This window comes from Silurus aristotelis, assembly GCF_946808225.1.
Source record: "Silurus aristotelis genome assembly, chromosome: 7".
Lineage (NCBI taxonomy): Eukaryota > Metazoa > Chordata > Actinopteri > Siluriformes > Siluridae > Silurus > Silurus aristotelis.
The window spans coordinates 11,040,752-11,062,407 of record NC_139580.1 but is presented as its reverse complement, the minus strand read 5'-3'; the positions used below and the strand labels follow the sequence as shown (position 1 = coordinate 11,062,407).

General features: G+C 39.6%; 1 protein-coding gene across 1 annotated transcript in view; it reads left to right on the top strand.

The window, feature by feature from the left end:
- Window positions 1-21,656, top strand: part of spock1 (SPARC (osteonectin), cwcv and kazal like domains proteoglycan 1) — a 233,811-nt gene that overhangs the window by 102,615 nt on the left and 109,540 nt on the right. The window contains exon 3 of the mRNA XM_083547120.1: window positions 14,482-14,527. Within this exon, the coding sequence (XP_083403246.1) occupies window positions 14,482-14,527 (46 nt within the window). The remainder of the gene's footprint in view (window positions 1-14,481; window positions 14,528-21,656) is intronic.

Sequence of the window (21,656 nt, the reverse complement as noted above, 5' to 3'; positions counted from 1 at the left end):
TCAAATATGCAGATCATAAATAAAAAATCAATCCAAGCCCGGGTTACCAACGACATGTATTGTTACCTAACGGGGTACTGGTGCATATTGGGCTACTGTTTGCCAAAGTAGAGGTGGAAGGCGTCTACAGAGACAGCAGGGAAAGGAGAGGTGTAGGAGAGTGGAGGTGCGGGTCGGCACTTTAAATGTTAGTACTATGACTGGTAAAGGGAGAGAGTCAGCTGATATGATGAAGAGAATAAAGGTTGACGTGTGTTTAGGAGACCAAGTGGAAAGGAAGTAAGGCCAGGAACATTGGAGGTGGGTTCAAACTCTTCTTTCATGGTGTGGAGTCCCAGAGTAGGGACATGGGGTATATCGGTAGAAGAATGCTGAGGATGGAGCCACCAGGAAGGAGGAAAAGAGGAAGGCCAAGGAGAAGGTTTATGGATGTGGTGATGGAAGACATGCAGGTAGTTGGTTTAAAAGAGGAAGATGTAGAGGACAGAGTAGTATGGAGACAGATGATCCACTGTGGGGACACCTAATGGGAGCAGCCGAAAGAAGAAGTAAGTGAAAACTAATGCCAAACAGGAGCATCGTCACTAGTGCTCTCGGACCGTTAATGTCCCACTGTTTATAATATAAGATATATCAGATAAGCTGTTCCCTGGCAGTTAAGGCAAACAAAAAGAATAATGTTTTTTGTCAGACTGTTGTTTTGTTAACAACTAATAAGATACTCTCTCTCTCTCTCTCTCTCTCTCTCTCTCTCTCTCTCTCTCTCTCTCTCTCTCTCTCACTCATTTTCTTTCTCTTACTCACTCTGCTTGCATGTAAAGGAGGTTGAGGTAAGTTATTTTTGTGATTTAAATAATAAAGCACCTATATACAGTAATCCCCCGCTTTACCGCGGTTTGAATCTCACGGGCCGGTTTATCGTGGAATTGAATTTGCCACATAACTAATTTGTTAGGCTGATTTTCCCCGTCTCTCTCTAATAGCACAATAGACTAAAACACTTATATTGAATTGTTTTATGGTTTTTATTAATAAAAAAACGATTAATTTTGAAAAGTGGGGTAAAATGTTAATACAGTACAGTACTGTATACCGTGTTTTTTTCGTTTATCGTGGGCGTTTTTTAAACGTAACCACCACAATAAACGGGGGATTACTGTTTTACTTGTTGATGTTGTGTTTCCTGTTTGACTTTGCTTTTATTTCCTAATTTTTTTCTCTTATGTGTGTCCCACAATCTCACAATATCCTGTTCTCTCTGTTTATTCCAATTCTTTATTCTAACACATTTTAGGCAACCTAATCTCTTAAAAGATTTATAGAAATTTAGAACAAGCTTGCATAGTTTACTGAATTCCTTGTTACTGAATCAATTAGTAATGTAACAGCCACTGGGAATACTGAGAAGGGAATTTACACAGGATCATATGCCAGTGGACACACATTTAACACCTATGGGCAATTTTGTGGAGACATGGAAGGAAACTAGATTACACTGAGGAAACTCACACCGACATGGGAAGAATGTACATGTATAAATATGCTGATGTGGTGTGTGCCCTAGTTGTACCATGCACTGTATCTAGCAAACTGAAAATGGTATCACTTTGCAGAATATTGATCAGATCAGTCACAGATTATTTGTGGGAGATTGACATTTGTAAAGTATGTATTAATGATTAGTGGATAGCAGCAGTATTTCTATAAATGTTAATTGTCTTGGATCATTGTTTTCTCTTGCTTTGTGTATTCTTCGAGGTAAAACTGATGAGTGTAAGGAAATTGAAAACTTTTCAAACCTGATTGTTTCAGTAGCTTCTCCTATTCTTCACTGTGCACAAAAATACATGTTGTACTTAGAATAATGTCTATTATTGTGAACCAACACTTTAAAAATGTTGACTACAATGTAGAAAAAAATGACCAGCACTGCATCTTTACTCTTTAGAGTAAATCCAGGAAGCCGAGCAAAACCACATAGCTGTGATTTTAATGCACAGCGCTACTTTTAAACATGCCATTGTTGTTCCATCATTATAATAATGAATAATGAATTGTGTGGCTTCCAAGTTTCACAGAGGCTCATGGGAATAAAACACAGAGATGTGTTTTTATTAATTTAGAGCAGTTAGGCTTTAGTGAGAACAAACCTTAGCAAGCAGGTTTTGTAGGTATTTTGTCACTTTATATACAAAATATGTAATTTCTTTAGTGTGTGTGTGTGTGTGTGTGTGTGTGTGTGTGTGTGTGTGTGTGTGTGTGTGTGTGTATGAGAGAGACAGGGAAAAGGCAGGAACTTAACATCCACATGCAAATATTCAGAACATTTCTCAAAACATTCTTATAACATTAGATATAACATCACCTTGCAAATGTGAAACTTAACAGAAATAATACAATGCAAATAAAACCTTTTTGCAGTATAACAGGAGGTGTCTTATTCAAAAAATAATATATAAAAAAAAGTAAATAATGTCCTTATAGACTGCTTGTAAAACAATGTAATGGCCTTTAATATTGATAGTGATTTGATTCTTTTGTATATGGTTTTACCTCCTTCTAATATAGGAAGTCATATCATTGTATTAGTGTTCAACTAATTTACACAAACGCCAATTGCATTCAAGATTTCACAATGGCAAATCAAGCAAGTAATCTTAAAGTATCTTGGCAAGCTAGCTAAATGTAGAATGTATGTTAGAATAATATACATTACACTAATGCATGGCCGCAGGAAGTGGGGGGTGCTGCAGCCCCTATTGGCGAGAGAAAGATTTTTTTTTAATGTAGGCCTATTAAAAATATTTTGCACAATTTATAAATTCCTCATGAATGTATTTTAGGAAATGATAAAAATATTCCATTAGTTTTTCTATATAGAAAGCTTGAATTGTCTACTTTTAAACAAAACAATTCAAAACGAAAATAAACCGACTAGCATATGCTTATTATGTATTCCGTATTAGGTGTGCATTTCTCTCTATAGGCGCGTTCACTGCGACGATGATGACGAGTGAGCATCGTCAACTTCATCTTTGCAGCCCGACACTGAAACACAAAAAAAACACTTTATTAATAAACAATTCACATGTCTCCTTGCTATATTTGACAGATTCATAATCATTACTTTTGCCGGTTCTTTGTGACAGCTGTTATGTGTGTTATTGGCAGCGTCACCCTCTGGTTACAGCACCAGAACATGGACATTTTATTTTAGAGAATGATCGCACAACAGCCATTAGAACATTAGATATTCTATAAGTGAATCAACTAATTGTTCATTCATTCATTCATTTTCTCCCGCTTACCCGGGTCGCGGCAGTCTAAGCAGGCCCCCGCCTACGACTGCTGCCCAATCCTCACAGCACCGTCCCTTACGGTCCTTCCTGCAGGTGGTGAGCCCACGGGAAGGCGGCCCCACATCACTCCGACATCACGGACCTTAATATTTCCCTCGTAAGAGACCCCCGGAGCATATAGGGTTAAGGGCCTTGCTCAAGGGCCCAAGAGTGGCAGCCTGGCGATACCGGGGCTCGAACCCCAGACCTTCCGATCGGCAACCCAGCGCCTTAACCGCTGGAGCCACCACTCCCCCATCAACTAATCGAATAATCAAAAATAGTGTCTCATCCCTGCATGGAATCTCTTTTTTCTTTTCCCATATCGTCACTCTCGTCTCACCCATTTCCAAAGGGGATTAAACGTTTCTTCCTTTGTTCGCTTTTAGGTCGATTATTTTCGTATTCTTTACTGTGGTAAAGTAGAAAAAACGCTGTACAGCCTACATTTTTACTTGTAAGTCAAATTATTTTTAATAGCCTACAGTTTGTGCTTGTTATTAATTAGACATATGATAATTGGTAAGGCGCTTCAAGTTCATTTATAAAGCGCGTTTCACACGCGCGGGTGATTTTAGTTTGGCTTTCTCTGGCAGCACGCAAACATAGCTTAAATGCCTTGCCCTTGTGGAAGATAAAATTAGCTCTACTTACCTTTTACAACAACATGAAGATATCAGAAAAAGAGATCGTGGTCTCTTTCCCGCTCGTGTTCCACATCCCTCTGAAAGCGCAGAGCGGTAGGCTATAATGCGTCTTTGTGTGGAAATATATAACTGTTTTTTTTTTTGTTTTTGTTTTTTTAATGGATTCAACTTTATTATATTATGTAAGTTACCAGTATTTACTGATATTTATTTCAATGCTTTACAGGCTTTAGTGTGTTGTTTCTTTGGTTTTTTTTATTTTTATTTATTTCAAAACAACCCCCCAACCACCGCAACACCGCGGGTATTTGGTCCACTACCACCGCGGTGGTAAAAAAACTGCCATCGTCACAGCCCTATGTATTTATTTTTAAATGTATTCTAAATAGGCCCATAGGCTCATAGGTTTTTTGTCCAAAAAAAATAATAAAAAAAAATTCACAGCACCCCCTGTTCAAAATGAATTCCAGCGGCCCTGCACTAATGTATATGTAGATACAGTGGAACCCGGTTATGTCGATGTCCTAGGGGGTCGCCAAAAAGCATCGAGATAACCGATGATCGAGATAAAACGAAAATCAAAATGGCAGTATATTAACGTGCTTGAAATTTCTTTATGTACCTGATGTGCGTTAATAAATGAGAATGTGCATGCACGTGTTTTTGAAGGTTTTTTTACACAACAGCATTGCCGCGATTTGTTTGATGAAGGCATGCTATAAAAATACATACAGTACATGTTTATCATTCAGGAATCCCCCTGCCACGCCCCCTTCGGCCCCCTTCGGCGCTGCAGGTGTTTTCTCTGCCGCTTTCTCTGAAGCTCCCGGCTTCAATCGCGCACATATGGTGCTTGTTTAGCATCATCACCAGCTCCTATTTAAACTTCCACACTCTCACTGTCCGTTATTGTTGGTATATGTTGGTTCACGGCGATCGTTGTTATCGCTCATGCGTATCCCGGTACGTGTCTTCCCACCAGCACTCTCTCAACGGCTGCTCTTTTCTTCCCAAAGCGCACCGCGGATTCACCCCCGATCCTGCCGGTGTTTAAATCTATGCTTTTGCTGCTCATCCCACGTTCTCACGTGTGCTGTTCAGCGCCACACTTCTACTTTCGCCTCCCGTTCATCGCATAACATTTAACAACAAAAGGCATATGTGCACTAACTAACAGCAGAGATTCACCAGTATACATTACAACACCTGTAGCAGCTGTAAGGCTTGATTTTTCCGCCACTTTCGCTGCTCATCCCACGTTCTCCCGTGTGCTGTTCAGCGCCGCGCTTCTATTTTCGTCTCCCGTTCATCGCATAACATTTAACAACAAAAGGCATATGTGCACTAACTAACAGCAGAGATTCACCAGTATACAATACAACACCTGTAGCAGCTGTAAGGTTTGATTTTTCCGCCACTTTCGCGAGTTCTTCTGCGGCTGCACCGAGATAACCGACGTTAAATGGCAAATTTTTCCCCCCTTGTGCTCGAGATATCAGGTTTCGGCGACATAACCGATAAAAAAAATGCTTAGAAAAAGCGAGAATTTGGCGGTTCCACCTCAAAAACGTCGACTTAATAGGGTTGTCGAGGTAACCGAGGTCGAGATAACCGGGTTCCACTGTATATAAATACGGAAGGGAGTGGATAAATGGAATGGAAAAAAGTGACTTGACATTACTAAAGGACCGATGGTAATAATAATAATAATAAGTTTAATTTATATAGCGCCTTTCCCAAGCTCAAGGACGCTTTACAAGGTACAATATAATATAATGAACATACATAAACATAAACATATTCGTCGGACATTTGCCCAGGACGAAGGATCACATGCAGCTGTATGAGTTAATAGCAGAGACAACATAGACATAAAAACATACAGGACAAGAGATAGAACACTACATAGTATATGAAACATACACCACATTTCAGAAAAATGCAGGACTCCTAACACATATGCATTGACTGATAGTGGAGGTTGAAAAGGTGGGTCTTAAGCCTTGATTTAAATTCAGTCAAAGTGGTAAAGGTTCTGAGTGCAATGGGTAAGGAGTTCCATAGTATTGGAGCAATGACAGAAAAGGATCTGCCACCCACAGAGGATAGACGGTATCTAGGTACACAAAGAAGTTCAGAATTTGAAGACCGGAGTGATCGTGAAGGAACATAGGATGAGAGAAGATCGGAAAGATAGTGAGGGGAAAGAGCATTTAGTGCCTTATAAGTGAGGAGTGGTATACAGTATAATGATAGAATGACTATAGAATGAGCCCCAAATTGATAAAATACCTCAAGATTTATCAGAATATGCAATTTGTCACATATCCACCTTATTTAGACTTCATATCTTAATCAATTAGTGGATGGGAAAATTACCCAGGGCAAGGAATATATGGTCCAAAAACTACACACTACTTGAGTACACCTCTCACACCCCACCCCTCAGCAACCATTTTAGTAGATTTTCTCAAGGGACAATACTATAGAAATTAAACTTTGATATATTGAAGAGTAGTCAATGTGCAGCTCGTATAGAAGTACAGATTTACTGTCCTCTGAAAATAACTCAACAGCCATTATTGTCAATATAGCTGGCAACAAAAGTGAGTACACCCTAAGAAACTGTGTCCGAAGTGCCAATATTTTGTGTGAGCACCACTGTTATGTAGCACTGCCTTAATCCTCCTGGGCATGGAATTCACCAGAGCTGCACAGGTTGGTGCCGGGATCCTCTTCCACTCCTCCATAGTAACATCATGGAGCTGCTGAATGTTAGACATAAGGTGCTTCTCCACCTTCAGGTCTGGAGACATATTGGCCACTCAATTACCGTCATCTTCAGCATTGCAGTTGTCATCTTGGTGTTGTGTGTTGAGTCGTTTGAAAACTGCTTTTTGGCACAGTTTCTGAAAGAAGGGCATCATTCTCTGCTTCAACATGTCACAGTACATGTTGGAATCCATGTTTCCTTAAAGAACTGCAGCTCCCCAGTAACAGCAGCACTCATGCAGCCCCTGACCATGATGCTGCTACAACCACCATGTAGGCAAGACACAATTTTCTTGTTAATAAGTAACGCTGATAGTACTCATGCATCTGTTTTTTAAAGCCAATTTCTGCACTGACGCACAGCAGAAGGACTTAATTTGCAAAGAAGGAAAAAAAAAAAGACGTAAAGCTATTATCACTAAGGGTGTACTCAATTTTGTTGCCTGCTATTTTGACAATAATGGCTGTATGTGTATTTTAATAGGATAGTAAATCTGCAGTGCTATAAAAGCTGGACGTTGGCTACTCATATATCCATGTTTCATTGCTATAGTATTGTCCCCTCAGAAGATACTAAAATGGTTGCTGAAATGTGAATAGTGTACTCACTTTTGTGAGATACTGTGTGTGTGTGTGTGTGTGTGTGTGTGTGTGTGTGTGTGTGTGTGTATGTGTGTGTGTGTGTGTGTGTGTGTGTGTGTGTGTGTGTGTGTGTGTGTGTGTGTGTGTGTGTGTGTGTGTGAAAGAGAGAGAGAAAAATCCAGAAAGTAGTCACAGCACTTTACTTGTTCCACTTTCTTTTATTTTACAGCTGCATTCCAAAATTGAATAAATTCATAAATTTCTCAAAATTCTACAAACAATACACCATAATGATAACATGAAAGAAATGTTTAAAATCTTTGCAATTTCTTTTGGCTAAAAAACCTCCAGGCCGGCTGTCATGTGCCTTTACTGAGGAGTGGCTTTCATCTATCCACTCTGCAGCATTCCACCAATCAGGCCTGTATGGTAGAGATAGTTGTTTTTCTAGAAAGTTGTTCTCATCATTGGGACCTTCAATGCTGCAGCAATCTTTCTGTACTTTTCCCCAGATCTGTGCCTCAATACAATCCTAATGCACCTAAACTCAACAATGTCCAGTACCTTACTCAGAAATTCCCATTGATTTTCTTTCCCAAGTTTTGTACTGTTGATATACAGTTGCCTCTTACTAAATATGAATATAATTAAAATAGTTGATTCATTTTAATAATTCAATACAAAAAGTGAAACTTGTATATTATTATTATTTTATATATATAAATATAAGTATTTATTTTGTTGAATTTTATTGATTTTGGCTCACATTTAACAAAATCCCACCAATTCACTCATTCATCTAAAAAAAAATTATAATACTTCATAAGACCACTCAAAATAAAATTTTTAGTGAATTGTTGTCGTTCTAGAAAGTATTTTACTTTACTGTAAATGTACTCAATACCTGGTAGGGGCTCCTTTTGCTTTAATTACTGCATCAATTCAGATTGGCATGGAGGTGATGAATCTATGGCACTGCTGAGCTGGTATGGAAGCCCAGGTTTCTTTGTCAGTGGCCTTCAGCTCATTTGCATTTTTTGGTGTCTTGTTTCTCACTTTCTTGACAAGGTTCAGGTCTGTACCTCGGTTTTTAAGTCACAGTTTGATTTAATTTTGGTACTATTAGAGGGAAGAAATTCAAAACATAAAATTGCTTGTCAATTTTTATTAATGCATTTTAATATTATTAATTATTTATAAGCATAAACAGTTTACATTAAAACAAATATTTTTTAATAAATGCCTGCTTGTTGAAATAATGTAAAAAATACATTTTATATATTTTTTTAATAAAATAGAATAAATCAAATTCATGCAATATACTTTATAATATTGATTGTTCCCTGGTGGTCTAGTGGTTAGGATGCGCGCTCTCACCGCTGCGGCCCGGGTTTGATCTACGGTCAGGATACCAACCCCAGCTATTTGGGTTGCACAAGCCTTAGTGCTGATCCCAAGCCTGGATAAATTGGGAGGGTTGCGTTAGGAAGGGCATCCAGCGTAAAAACATGTGCCAAATCAAACATGCGGATGGTCCGCTGTGGCGACCCCTAACGGGAGAAGCCGAAAGATAGTTTTTGTACTTTAAAATATTGATTAAATTAAGTAATCAAATTAATTGGCACAAGTTAAATAAATAAAATCAAATATAATAAATGGAAACATTTAATTAAATAGTTTACATTGATTAGACACTATTTGGGTGATACAGGTGTGTGTGTGTGTGTGTGTGTGTGTGTGTGTGTGTGTGTGTGTGTGTGTGTGTGTGTGTGTGTGTTACATTCAATATTACATTTTCGAAAAATATGATCTACTCAAACGTTCTACTTATTTCAGCATACTATAACGCATGTCTTAATTCCATTCTTCATTCACTCCCTCGAAATGTGGATTTTTTATTTCTATTGAAGCCGGACATAAAACGCTAGAAACCATAGCGATAATGCACTGGATTCTTTAGCATTTCCATGCATGCACAAAACAAATCTTATTTCCAGTATGGAGTGAGTAGCCACAGTGACATTACGCTAAGTCTAGTTTCTTTTTTATACATATCGCATTGTTGTGTATATTTTTAGTTTAATAATAATAATAATAATAACAAACTTGCGGTCCGCCAGTTAATTTGTTCCCGAGGAAACCCGGATTGTAACTTTGTTCCGCACGTAAAAAGGATTGCATTTGGTACACATGTACTGAACCAAAAGCCAAACAATTTCGGTACGAATACGTGTACTGTTATATAAATAGTTTGTAAAATTGTATAGTTTGCAGCTATAATTGCAGCCAAAGGTGTTTTTACCTGGCAAGGAATGAATATTGATGCAACTCAGAAATGTCAGTCAGTAATTTTTCACCTTCAGATGGTAGGAAAATAAATGTAAGTCAAATAGTGGGAAAAAGCAGAATTTCATTCCATTTCAGTTGCAGGTTTTACTTACAGAGCATGGAAAAGTTCAAGGGAGGTGAATCACTGGAGCTCAGTATTTCTGAAACATACTTAAAGAGATTTTGATTGGTCACAGAAACTTTTTGTGAGAGAGAGAGAGAGAGAGAGAGAGAGAGAGAGAGAGAGAGAGAGAGAGAGAGAGAGAGAGAGAGAGAGAGAGAGATAGAAGGGCATTCACATGGCTGGAGGCTTGAAGGGCTGCTTGGTTGGAAGTGATTTTTTATTTTTTTGCAAGTTATAGAGTTCAGTATTTGTCCTATTTTGAACCACAATTCACTGTTGCTGTTGAAAGTAACCATGTAGTCATGGCCTAGTTTATCTCAGGAAAACAAACTTTATTCAAATGCAACGTGTTTGCTAACTCCACATACTTTATAGCTTCAGTGGTGAATGGTGGGTAGGGAAAAGAAATGCAGAAAGTGTACTTGTGCGAATCATGCTGATAATTACTTTCACACCCTAACTTTTCCTTTAAATTAAATGACTTAGAACCCTTTCTCTGATACAAACTCTACTATAGGGCTAAAAAGCAGTTAATGAAAATTGGCTTTCAGTCCTCATAATGCCAGTGGCTAAAAACGCTGCAGTTATTTAGGTCGAAATGCAGAGCTTTTAGAAATGTCTTGACTGGGACTAATGTGCCATGAGGTTTGCCTTCATGTGTGTGCACGGTGGGTATTCAGTTCCAAACTGTGTAGCCTGGTTTACTTTTGCATGAATAGAAATTAACCAGGACATATTGTAGGTTGCTCTCTCAAGTCTATGCTTTCTTCAAATTTCTTAGAAAGGGCCTATGAGTATCTTTTTCTTCTTCTTCTTCTTCTTTCTCCTCTTCTTTCGGCTTCTCCCATTAGGGGTCGCCACAGCCGATCATCCGTCTCCATACCCCCTGTCCTCTACATCTGCCTCTTTCAAACCAACTACCTGCATGTCTTCCCTCACCACATCCATAAACCTCCTCCTTGGCCTTCCTCTTTTTCTCCTTCCTGGCGGCTCCATCCTTAGCATTCTCCTACCGATATAACCCATGTCTCTCCCCTGCACATGTCCAAACCATCTTAATCTCGCCTCCCCTCACCTTGTCTCTAAAACACCCTACATGCCCTGTCCCTCTAATAAACTAATTTCTAATCCTGTCCATCCTCGTCACACCCAATGAAAACCTCAACATCTTCATCTCTGTTACCTCCAGCTTCAAATCCTGTTTTTTACTAAATGCCACTGTCTCTAAAACATACAGCATCGCAGGTCTCACAACAGTCCTATACACTTTCCCTTTCAATCTTGCAGATACCATTCTATCACAAATTTGTCCAGCTACTCTTCTCCACCCACTCCACCCTGCCTGCACTCTTTTCTTCACTTCTCTAACACACTCTCCATTATTTTGCACTGTTGACCCCAGGTACCTGAACTTCTCCACCTCTTCTCCCTGCAACCGCACCACTCCACTGCCCTCCCTCTCATTCACACACATGTACTCTGTCTTACTCCTTCTTCCACTCTTATACATCACCCTATGATCCCCACAATATTCTCCTCTCCATCATATCAGTTATCTCTCTCCCTTTACCAGTCATAGTACTAACATTTAAAGTACCAACCCTAACCTTCACTTTCCTACAATTCTTCTTTTCCTGCCGTCTCTGTAGACGTCATTCTCCTCTCCTTCGCCTCCTTCGGCCAACAGTAGCCCAATTTCCAACGGTGCCTTGTTGGCTAACAATACCTGTGGCGGTCGTTGGTAACCCGGGCCTCGACCAGTCCGGTATGAAATTCTGATTTGTGATCCACATGTTTGATTTGGCACATGTTTTACGCTGCATGCCCTTCCTAACGTAACCCTCCCGATTTATCCAGGCTTGGGACCAGCACAGAGAGTGCACTGGTTTGTGCAATCCTAATGCCTGGGTTAAAGGTTCTATGAGAATAAGTTTTGTTAATGCTAATTTAGCGGTTGTATAGTTCAACATTGAATCATCCAGAATGGTTTATCTAATCTCAGGGTTACCAGGTTTCTTTGCTGACAGTGGCTTTAGTTTGCTTTGAAATTCAGAATTAATAAAAAGTGTTGCTGTTGCTGGCATGAGGACATTATATTTAGTTAAGATTAATATTATTTTGGATCTTAATAGGTAGATCAAATGATGAGATGTGACATTTGGTTATAATTAGGATTTTGAGTTCAAATCACAGCATCATCATGCTGCCACTATTGGGCCCTCTGTACAAGGTCCCTAAACCTCAGCTGCTTAGTTTTGGAATAACTGGAGAAGAACATCTGCGGTTACATCAACACGGAATGGGGTACTAACTATGTACTCGTTTTCACCTACTGCTCACCGCTGTTGGAGTTTATGGTTGTGAGGTGTAGACCTTTTTATTTACCCCGTAAATTCACCACCACTATTGTGCTCGGACTGTAATTCCACCTAGTGCTAAAGCTAAGAAAGCGCTCAGCATATTTTATGGGACGATTAGCGAATTACAAAACACACAACCTGACGGATTATTTATTGTTTAGTCACCAGAGATTTCAACAATGCAAATATCAGGACTGTGCTCCCTAAATTTAGGGGAGTGGTAGCTCAGTGGTTAAGGTGCTGGGCTACTGATCGGAAGGTCAGGGGTTCAAGCCCCGGTATCGCTGCTCTGCCACTCTTGGGCCCTTGAGCAAGGCCCTAAACCCTCTATGCTATAAGGATGCCGTATCATGGCTGACCCTGCCCTCTGACCCCTTCTGAGCAAGCTGGGATATGCGAAGAACAAATTTCACTGTGCTGTAATGTATATGTGACAAATAAATGCTATTCTATTCTAAATTTCACCAGAATGTGGACTTTGCAACCAGAGGAGAAAACACGCTGGATGTTGTTTACACATACATCCCGGGCAAATACCAGGCGAAGCCCCGCCCGACCTCGGTTACTCAGGCCACATCTCTGTTATGTTAATCCCAGCATAACTCAACAGGCGTTCAAGACCAGCTCGAAAGCAGGTGAAAAACCTGGTCAACAGGATCCATGTCTGCTCTCCAGGACTGCTTTGAATGCACTGACTGAGACATGTTCAGGGAAGCTGCATCCAACTGCGATTTTATCAACTTGGAGGAGTACACGCCAACAGTGACCAGCTACATCAGCAAGTGCACTATCAACAAGTACTATCCATAAGACCATCACAACACGCTCCAACTAGAAGCTTCAAGATGACGACAATTGTCCCCATGCCGAAGAAGTCTACAGTCTCCTGCCTTGTCGCACTCACACCTATTGTGATGAATTGCTTGGAGAGGCTCATCATGAGGCACATGAAGACCCAGCTTCCACCCTCACTGGACCCCATGCAGTTCGCGTATCAACCATATCACATAGGTGCTGCCCGAGTGGCAGCCCTTCATCTGACCCTCACGCACCTGGACAATAAGGACTAATTATGCTGTTTATAGACTTCAGCTCAGCATTCAACAAAATCATCCCTCAGCACCTGATTGAGACGCTGAGCCTACTGGGCCTAAACACCTTCCTCTGTAAATGGATCCTGAACTTTCTGACTGGGAGACCTTAGACAGTCCGGATCAGAAACAGCATCTCCAGCACCACCACACATTTACATTTACATTTGCGCCATTTATCAGACGCCCTTATCAAGAGCGACGTACAAAAGTGCTTTAGTCTCCAGCAATGAATAAATCTACACTGGTACACAAGATTACAAACTTAATATAGATATAACTCTTGAACACCAACACACACACACACACACACACACACACACAATAAAGCTTCAATCAATTAAAATTGTATCAATTCATTAAAATAAATCACAAGAAGGTGCAATTTATTTTTTATACATATTCACTTAGTCATTTTATTTAGGACACACACTGCACTGTATAATATACAGTAGGTTTACTGGTGGCTCTGTGTTGTGTATTTGTCCCCTGTCTTGTGTTGTTTTTGCACTTTCTGTCTTGCGGTGTTTGCACCAGGTTGCACACGATGCACTTTATGTGGCAAGGACACTTACTAGTCCTAAGCTCTGTGTTTTCTGTTATGTAGCTTTAACTTGTTAAGTTGTGTAGCGTCAGGGTTCTGGAGGAATGTTGTCTCAATTCGCTGTGTACTGCGTCAGCTATACATGGTTGAAATGACAATAAAAGCTTCTTGACTTAACTTGCTGAATTCTGTAAATGTGTGCAGAAGGAGGTAGATAGCACTTTCCTTTAAGTGTGTTACACTGAATTGTGATATTCTAAAAAAAATAACTAATATGTACATATTTGAACAGTCTATAATACTATAAAACGTATATAATATATTGAGATTAATATATTATATTTGAAGGTGAAAATGTAGTTGTAGTGGCTCGGAACAGAGAAAATTGGACATTTGTGGTTGTAGCAGACACATTACCTGTTTTGTAATTTTACATACAGTACAGTGTTTCTAAGTATGACAACTAAACCTGGAAAGAGCCTTATATATGTTAAATATCCATTTTATTAAAACTAAATGAATGGGACAAAGCCTATGAACAACAGAAGAGGGAACTGAATACACATGGATACAGACATCCACAGACACATTTTATATGTTTTTTTTTTTTCTTCACAAATAAACAAAGTGTGTAGGTTATGTGTAAGTTTTTTCTTCTCCCTGCTGATAAAGGACACATTCTTTTCTTTCTTTAGGATGATTACTTCAGGACTTGGAACCCAAGCAAAGCACAAGACAAAGGTATGAGAATTGTGTCTGTGTACAATTGTCACCTCTTGCTGTAATATGCCTTCTTTCACTCGTCTCCCCTCACTTAGTCTCACACTTCCCAGATTAATTGTATCGAAAAAATTGTTTTAATTCATTTATGTTCTTAATGTAACTATATTTACAGCACTATCTCCTTTCCAAAAGAGAATAATGTAAAACCCAATTTTTCTAATGTTCACACAATTTTTTTTTCTTTATATATTATTATATTTTATATAGTTTTATACTTTATTTATCTGCCTTCTTTTCTCTTTGTTTATATTTTTCTCCCCATCCTATTCCCTCGTGCCGGACCGTCGTAAAAAGCATTTCACTGCATGTCGTACCCTGTATGTATGTGTATGTGACAAATAAAATTTGATTTGACACACACACACACACACACACACACACACACACACACACACACACACACACACACACACACACACACACACTAGACTCTCTCACTAGGTTGAACACCGAGCCTAGCTCATCTGTAATGGATTAGAACCATAATATAGTTGTAATTAGGCAGAAATGTTATTTGAATTGGCCATGGCAATTTGATCAGTCATCCTGAGGTTTACTATGCATTGAAAAAGCTGCTGTGTGAGAAAATAAAAGGAACACTTTATTGCGAAACCAAGAGGGACATTATGGAGAGGGATACAGAGAGAAGATGCCTAAAAGACACTGACAGTCAGGTAGACAGGTGAATAGAAAGCTCCATCTCTTTTGTTAATGGTAATCAAAGGAAGCCAAACTGTACAATAAGTGTGTTACTGCTGGGAACTTCCACATTCGAATCTCACACCAGATGCCCTGAATAACAAACACCTCTTTGGCACTCCACCCTCCTGTGTTTTCTGCAGCACCAGTGCCATTTTAATTTGCTACAGTTATATGCTAAAGTCTGCCTACAGATATGAAATATAGTACAATGTAGCTTAAATAAGTGTAGATCTAATAATAATGGGTAAAGTAGTGTACATGTGTAATGTACTGTAAAGTAGTGTACATGTGTAATGGGTAAAGTAGTGTACATGTGTAATGTTTCTTTATTAGAAAATAAGCACTGATCATGTGGTGTGATATGGCCCGACACAAAAAAGGCAAAAAAAATGTATACCAAATCCTGATTTTACCAATACCAGCACATTTAATACATTTTATAGTATACAATTTGCCCATTCTAACTATCTTATCATATTTTGTATTTCTTTTGTAGAGAATGCCACATACCTTTTTTGTCAGTTTTTACATTTACTGTTCTGGAATATTCACAAAAACCATTTTGTCTGGAATCGAGAACTGTCTTTGGAACTGAGAGCATGTCTGCACCTAGTAGCCTCAGTTGATAGAAGATCAGCCATGTTTAAATGTCCTTAAATAACACAAATATTGGTGAATTGCTCTGAAAATAGGAATTAAACATTGGGATGTAAGAGAAATTACAAATTTAATGTGATAACAGCAAAATGTATCACACCTCTACATCGATTATTTACTTAGTGCAGCATGCTGCACTGTATTTTATTACTTACATGCTACATAATGTACATAGTATATATGCATGAGATTAGTTATAGTTATGTGTGATTTAAATAGAAATGTAAATGTCTATTCTGACATTTTATTTCTAGTTTGAACATTCTGAGATTGCTTCACTTATCGTACCTTCAGCACAACACAGCGCCTAGTGTACCCTGCAATTGCAACCTGTACACTTCATTTTGCCTCTGCTTATTAAATCTCTAAGCATCTCTGTGGAATCTCAAAGGAGGAAATTATAGTAATTCATCGATAGCACTTAATTAAGTTTGATGAGATAAAGTGTGCATGCAATAGATAGTTAGCATAGCATAATTCAATAATAGCTATAAAATGTTCTTTATATAATAAGTGTGGATTTGGGAAAAGGGAAAGAGAAGAACTGTGCTATTGTGCTTGCAGCAGCAATATTGATAGTATTGAATGCTTGGATTAATATGATGTCAGTGTGGGAGACAGCCAAGCTGGAGGGCAAATGTCATCAAATGAGTCAGTGTTGAAGAGCAAAGGGTTGTTGCTATAGGAATTACATCCTGAAATACGGAAGCCTAAATGTGAAACCTACAGTATCTCATTCTTTACGAAAATCGGTAGATCTGTGCAGTAAATGTTTAAACATGTGTTGTAGCGCAGGTATGTAGCATTCAAAAGTGTGTGTATTTCTATTTGATTTACTGAAACAATTTAGCATCATTGTACAAAAGAAAACTGAGTTAAAAAGCAGCAATGCTATAGAGCCCTATCAGCCTTTTGTGTCCTGGAGGGAACATGCTTTCATCAAACGAGAAATCCCCCATGAATCCCTCTAACAGCAATCTGACCTCAAGCCACCCTTAGGGATCTCCTGTCTGTTCTCCCTGACTGAGGCAAAGTGAGCAAGGGGGACAAAGAGAATGTGTGCCAGAGGAGAGGAATGAAAAGGTCAGAGAGCTTTCCCTCGACTCTTTTCTTAGCTACCGAACAGAGACATTGACATTGTCCAAACCTCACTGTAGGACTACACCCCCGCCACCCAATTCTCCCTATCTTAGATTCAGTGCAACATTTTATTCTTTTATCAATACTGTATATTTTATTCCTTTGTGTGATTTTGTGTGTGTGTGTGTGTGTGTGTGTGTTTGTGTGTGCGCACTGTGATTACAGAAATCTCATTCTGGATGTCAGATTAATTGAGCAACAAGTCCAATTTCTCTCCGTCACGTACTTTTGCACATACCCACTTTTTCACAATGCAGGTGCTTAAACCTGGTTTCAAGGTTTCTTTCCCTTTCTTACTGAATGGGACGTAATTGCACATCTCTTTGAATTAATCACAAAAATGTAATACTCGCTCTTTTTGTGGTAACACAAACCTGCTTGATTTTTTGTCCAGTAAAAATGGCAAGAAAATCCACTTTTTTGCTTGAAATACCTGACTAAAAAGATTTAGTATGTGTGTATAAGAAATAAAACACAGGGCTTGCTGTTATACTAAAAAAACTATGGCTTATTTCCACTCAGAAGTTATTTTTTTCCTAAAACAGAATAGCCCTATCATGTTTAATTTTTCTTATACCACAAAGTAACACTATAAGATTTTCATGACAAATGAGATTCCTACAAACATTTATCTGCAATATGTCTGATCCTTATCTCCCTCCCCCTGTTTGAAAGCCACATGCTAAACTCAGGTGGCCATTCGTACTATATTTATATAGTCTGCATATAAATTAATGGCTGACCATTAAAGGCTATTGTTTTACATGTTTGGGGATATTGATATTGATTTGGCATTCATATTGATGGCCAGGTAGCCAGACTATTGTTGTAACAGACAAGCTATTGTTTTACAGTCATGGCTATTCATATTGATGTCCGGCCATTCCAATCTCAACAATACACACACACACACACACACACACACACACACACACACACACACACACACACACACACACACACACACACACTTACTTTTCAAGCATTTTTCTTATAAAAGCAAACAGGCAATAAAACGTATAACATCGTATAAAACTGTAAAGGGAGATATATTGTGACTTACAGATGTAAAATAGTCTCAGATTTCCCATCTTCATGCAGATCTCCAAGTCTCTGTTTACTTTGCCTCCAAGAATATTTTCCACCTCGCTGTTTTGTGCAAATCTCAGATACTTTTTTGACGGTCTTTTTTTTTTTTAAGAGTTTGTAAAGTGGGGAATAAAATCCTCCTGTATATCGTTAGAATCCTGCACACATTGGCTACATTTTCAATCAATCATTATGTTTCCATAATGCTACTAGCTGGAAATAAAATGTTTAAAATGATAGGTGATGCACAGCAGAATGTCATCTTCCTCTTTATGATGCGCCAAATGTTTTCTATGGGTGAAAGATCTGGACTGCAGGCTAGCCATTTTAGTACCCGGATCCTTCTTCTACGCAGCCATGATGTTGTCATTGATGCAGTATGTGGTCTGGCATTGTCATGTTGGAAAATGCAAGGTCTTCCCTGAAAGAGACGACGTCCGGATGGGAGCATATGTTGTTCTAGAACTTGGATATACCTTTCAGCATTGATGGTGCGTTTCCAGATGCGGAAGCTGCCTATGCCACACGCACTCATGCAACCCCATACCATCAGGGATGCAGGCTTCTGAACTGAGCGCTAAAAACAACTTGGATTGTCCTTGATCTCTTTAGTCCGGATGACATGGCGGCCTAGTTTTCCAAATTTTTTGCTCGCGTAACAAAGCAAAAAAATCTACAGAGTGACCGCTCGTACCTCGGAAAACTCGTACATTAATGCACTCGTAGGTCAAGGTACCACTGTAGTTGTGTAAGGAAGGAGGAAGACAGTGAACAATGACTTACTTGGTCGGCTACTGTTTAGATACAAGCCGTTGTAGCGCGTTAAGTTTGGGTGAAGGGATAGCTCACTAAAACTCCAGTTGCAACACAAATCATATAAGCACAGACAGGTTTCCAAAACTCAAGCTTTTTTATTTTTCTTGACAACAGCGTTATGGGTTAGTCAAAGAAACTTAGAAATAAGCATCAGGAAAAAAAAAGGACATAATCCTCAGTATCACACACACGCAGTAATACCGGTAGAATGCAGTGACGTGCTATTCCCAAAATGCCGCTTTGCTCTTAAAGGACATATTTCACCCGTTACACCGTGTAACAGACACTGTCTTTCAGTAAAGCCTGTGTAAAGTTCATTAGTTTCAGTGTCTTTATACACAGGTGCGGCTTATTTATGTTAAAAATTTAAATATTTGTCAAATTCAGTGGGTGCGGCTTATATAAGGGTGCCCTTTATAGTCCGGAAATTACGGTAACTGCCCGGTTGGTTCAATGCTGGAGTTCCTGCAGGGTTGTCTCCATTGACCCTAAAAGATTACATGTCTGCTATCGTGGCTTATTGTGGTATTGGGGTAAAAACCCTTCGGCGACGGGTTTCCTGCACCACACCCGGAGGTTGACGCCCAGGACATGACCCAGAGTGCCTGTGTGGGACTTGGCCGTTGTGCTGAAGGCTCTTTGAAAGCCTCTCTTCGAAACATTGGCCGAGGTGACCCTTAGGCATTTGTCGGTTAAGACTGCCTTTCTTCTGGCTATATCCTCCCTAAAGACGATCAGGGACCTACGGGCTCTCTCCATGTCCCCTTCCCTCCTGGAGTTCACCCCTGGCATTGCCAGTGCCTTTCTTTACCCCAGACCAGGATATGTACCTAAGGTGCCCTTAGTTTCCCCACCACCTGCCATGCCTCTTTTCCAAGCCCCTTACCAGGAGAAGCTAAACCGGCTGTACGTCCACAGGACAGAACTGTGGAGGAAGTCGCAGCAGCTGTTTGTCTGCTATTGTCCCGATATAAAAAGGACTCCCTGCCCACAAGCAGACGCTCAGCAGTTGGATAGTGGATGCAAAATCTTCTTCTTATGAGTCCTCTGGTCTCCCCGCTCTTTTTGGGGTCAAGGCTCACTCCACTCTGAGTGTGGTGGCCTCTACGGCCTGGTCCTCTGGAGTCCCAGTTCAGGACATTTACAACACTGTAACTCTCTGCTCCTTCATCCTGCATTTTAGCTGTGCCCATACACACTAGGCAGGGACTGGTCAGTGTGGCGTGATTGGACTCTCGTTCCCAAAGTGTGGTTGACGCAGCTTGTGTTCCTGAAAAAGAACATCTCTAGGTTACCAGTGTAACCCTAGATCCCTGAATGAACGAGACGCTGCGTCTCCAAGCCACACTCCCTGTATCCCTGCGGTGCTTCCTTCTCCTTTCAGAAGCTAGTGTGAGCACCACCACATGTCCGTTTTATAGCTTCCTGGTCATGACATTGTGTCTCTCCGTTAGCTGGATTAACCACGTGATTTAAAGCGCGGACAACGTGAAAGCGTTCCCAAAGTGTTGTTGACGCTGCGTCCCGTTCCTTTAGGGAACTAGTGTTACATACGTAACCTAGAGACATTTAGTGGGTGCTGCGTAAATAATAATGGTCCGTGGGGAAATACGGTGCTCTGTGTGTAGTTAAATGAACTAAACAAAGCATAATAATAATTTTGCTTAATGCATTTTTGTATCAGAAATACTAGAGTTGCTTAAGGAATCATTTCAGACCTGATCTGATATTGATGTGTATAGTTAATCTTTGGAGGTATAATATTTTGCGATAATAAGATCTTTAATGTTTTTTTTAAAACCTGTAATAGTTTAAGATTACATGTTTAAACTTTACATTTTTATGCAAGATGTCTTGGGAATCCTCCCTCCTTCCCCATGCTCTCTGTCTCTTTTTCCACACTCTGATGCTTTCTGTTGTCTCTGGGGATGTGGATTTTCAGGCCAATTTCCTAAAGCCCAAAGACACATCCATCACACAGGGATAGTGAAGCTGAGTGCAGCAAGCAAGTTCTTCTCAGTGTAGGGCCATTAGGCTGCTCTTGAACTGCAGGGAGAGAAAAGGGATAAATCAGCCATGGCATCTCAGAGCAATGAAGCTGGCACACATACATGGGACATGACCACCGTCGTGTGCATGTGTGCGAAATAATTGTGACTATGTTGTAAGCATTTCATCCGATTTTGCAACAAACACATTTTTTTGTAAAAGCTCAGGGTATATTGGACAAAAAAACCCCATCTCTGTATGGTCAGAAAGCAAAAGTTTAGTTAATAAAGTGTTTTCAAATTGTATGTGGATCACTGTGGACATAGACTTTCTGATTCCTGACACAACTCTTTCCGAATAAATTCCCTCTGATTGTGTAAATGTTTGTATGTGTGCGAGCATGTTTGTGTGCTTATCCCTTGTAAATCTCCTCATTAGCTCCAGATGAATGCTAATGTTTGTTCAGCAATGCTAGCCAGTCCTGCTCTGGCAGGGCACCAGGTGACACACAAGCATAAAAAAAAACAAAACAAAAAAACCCAATTTCAACCAAACACACAGACAATCCAAAATGTGCGATATATATATATAAAAAAAAAAAATGTTTGACCAAAAGATCTAATCAATGCAAAATAAAAAAAACTCCACCAACATTACCAAAGCAGTGGAATGGCCAGCTGTGTGTGGGCAGCTG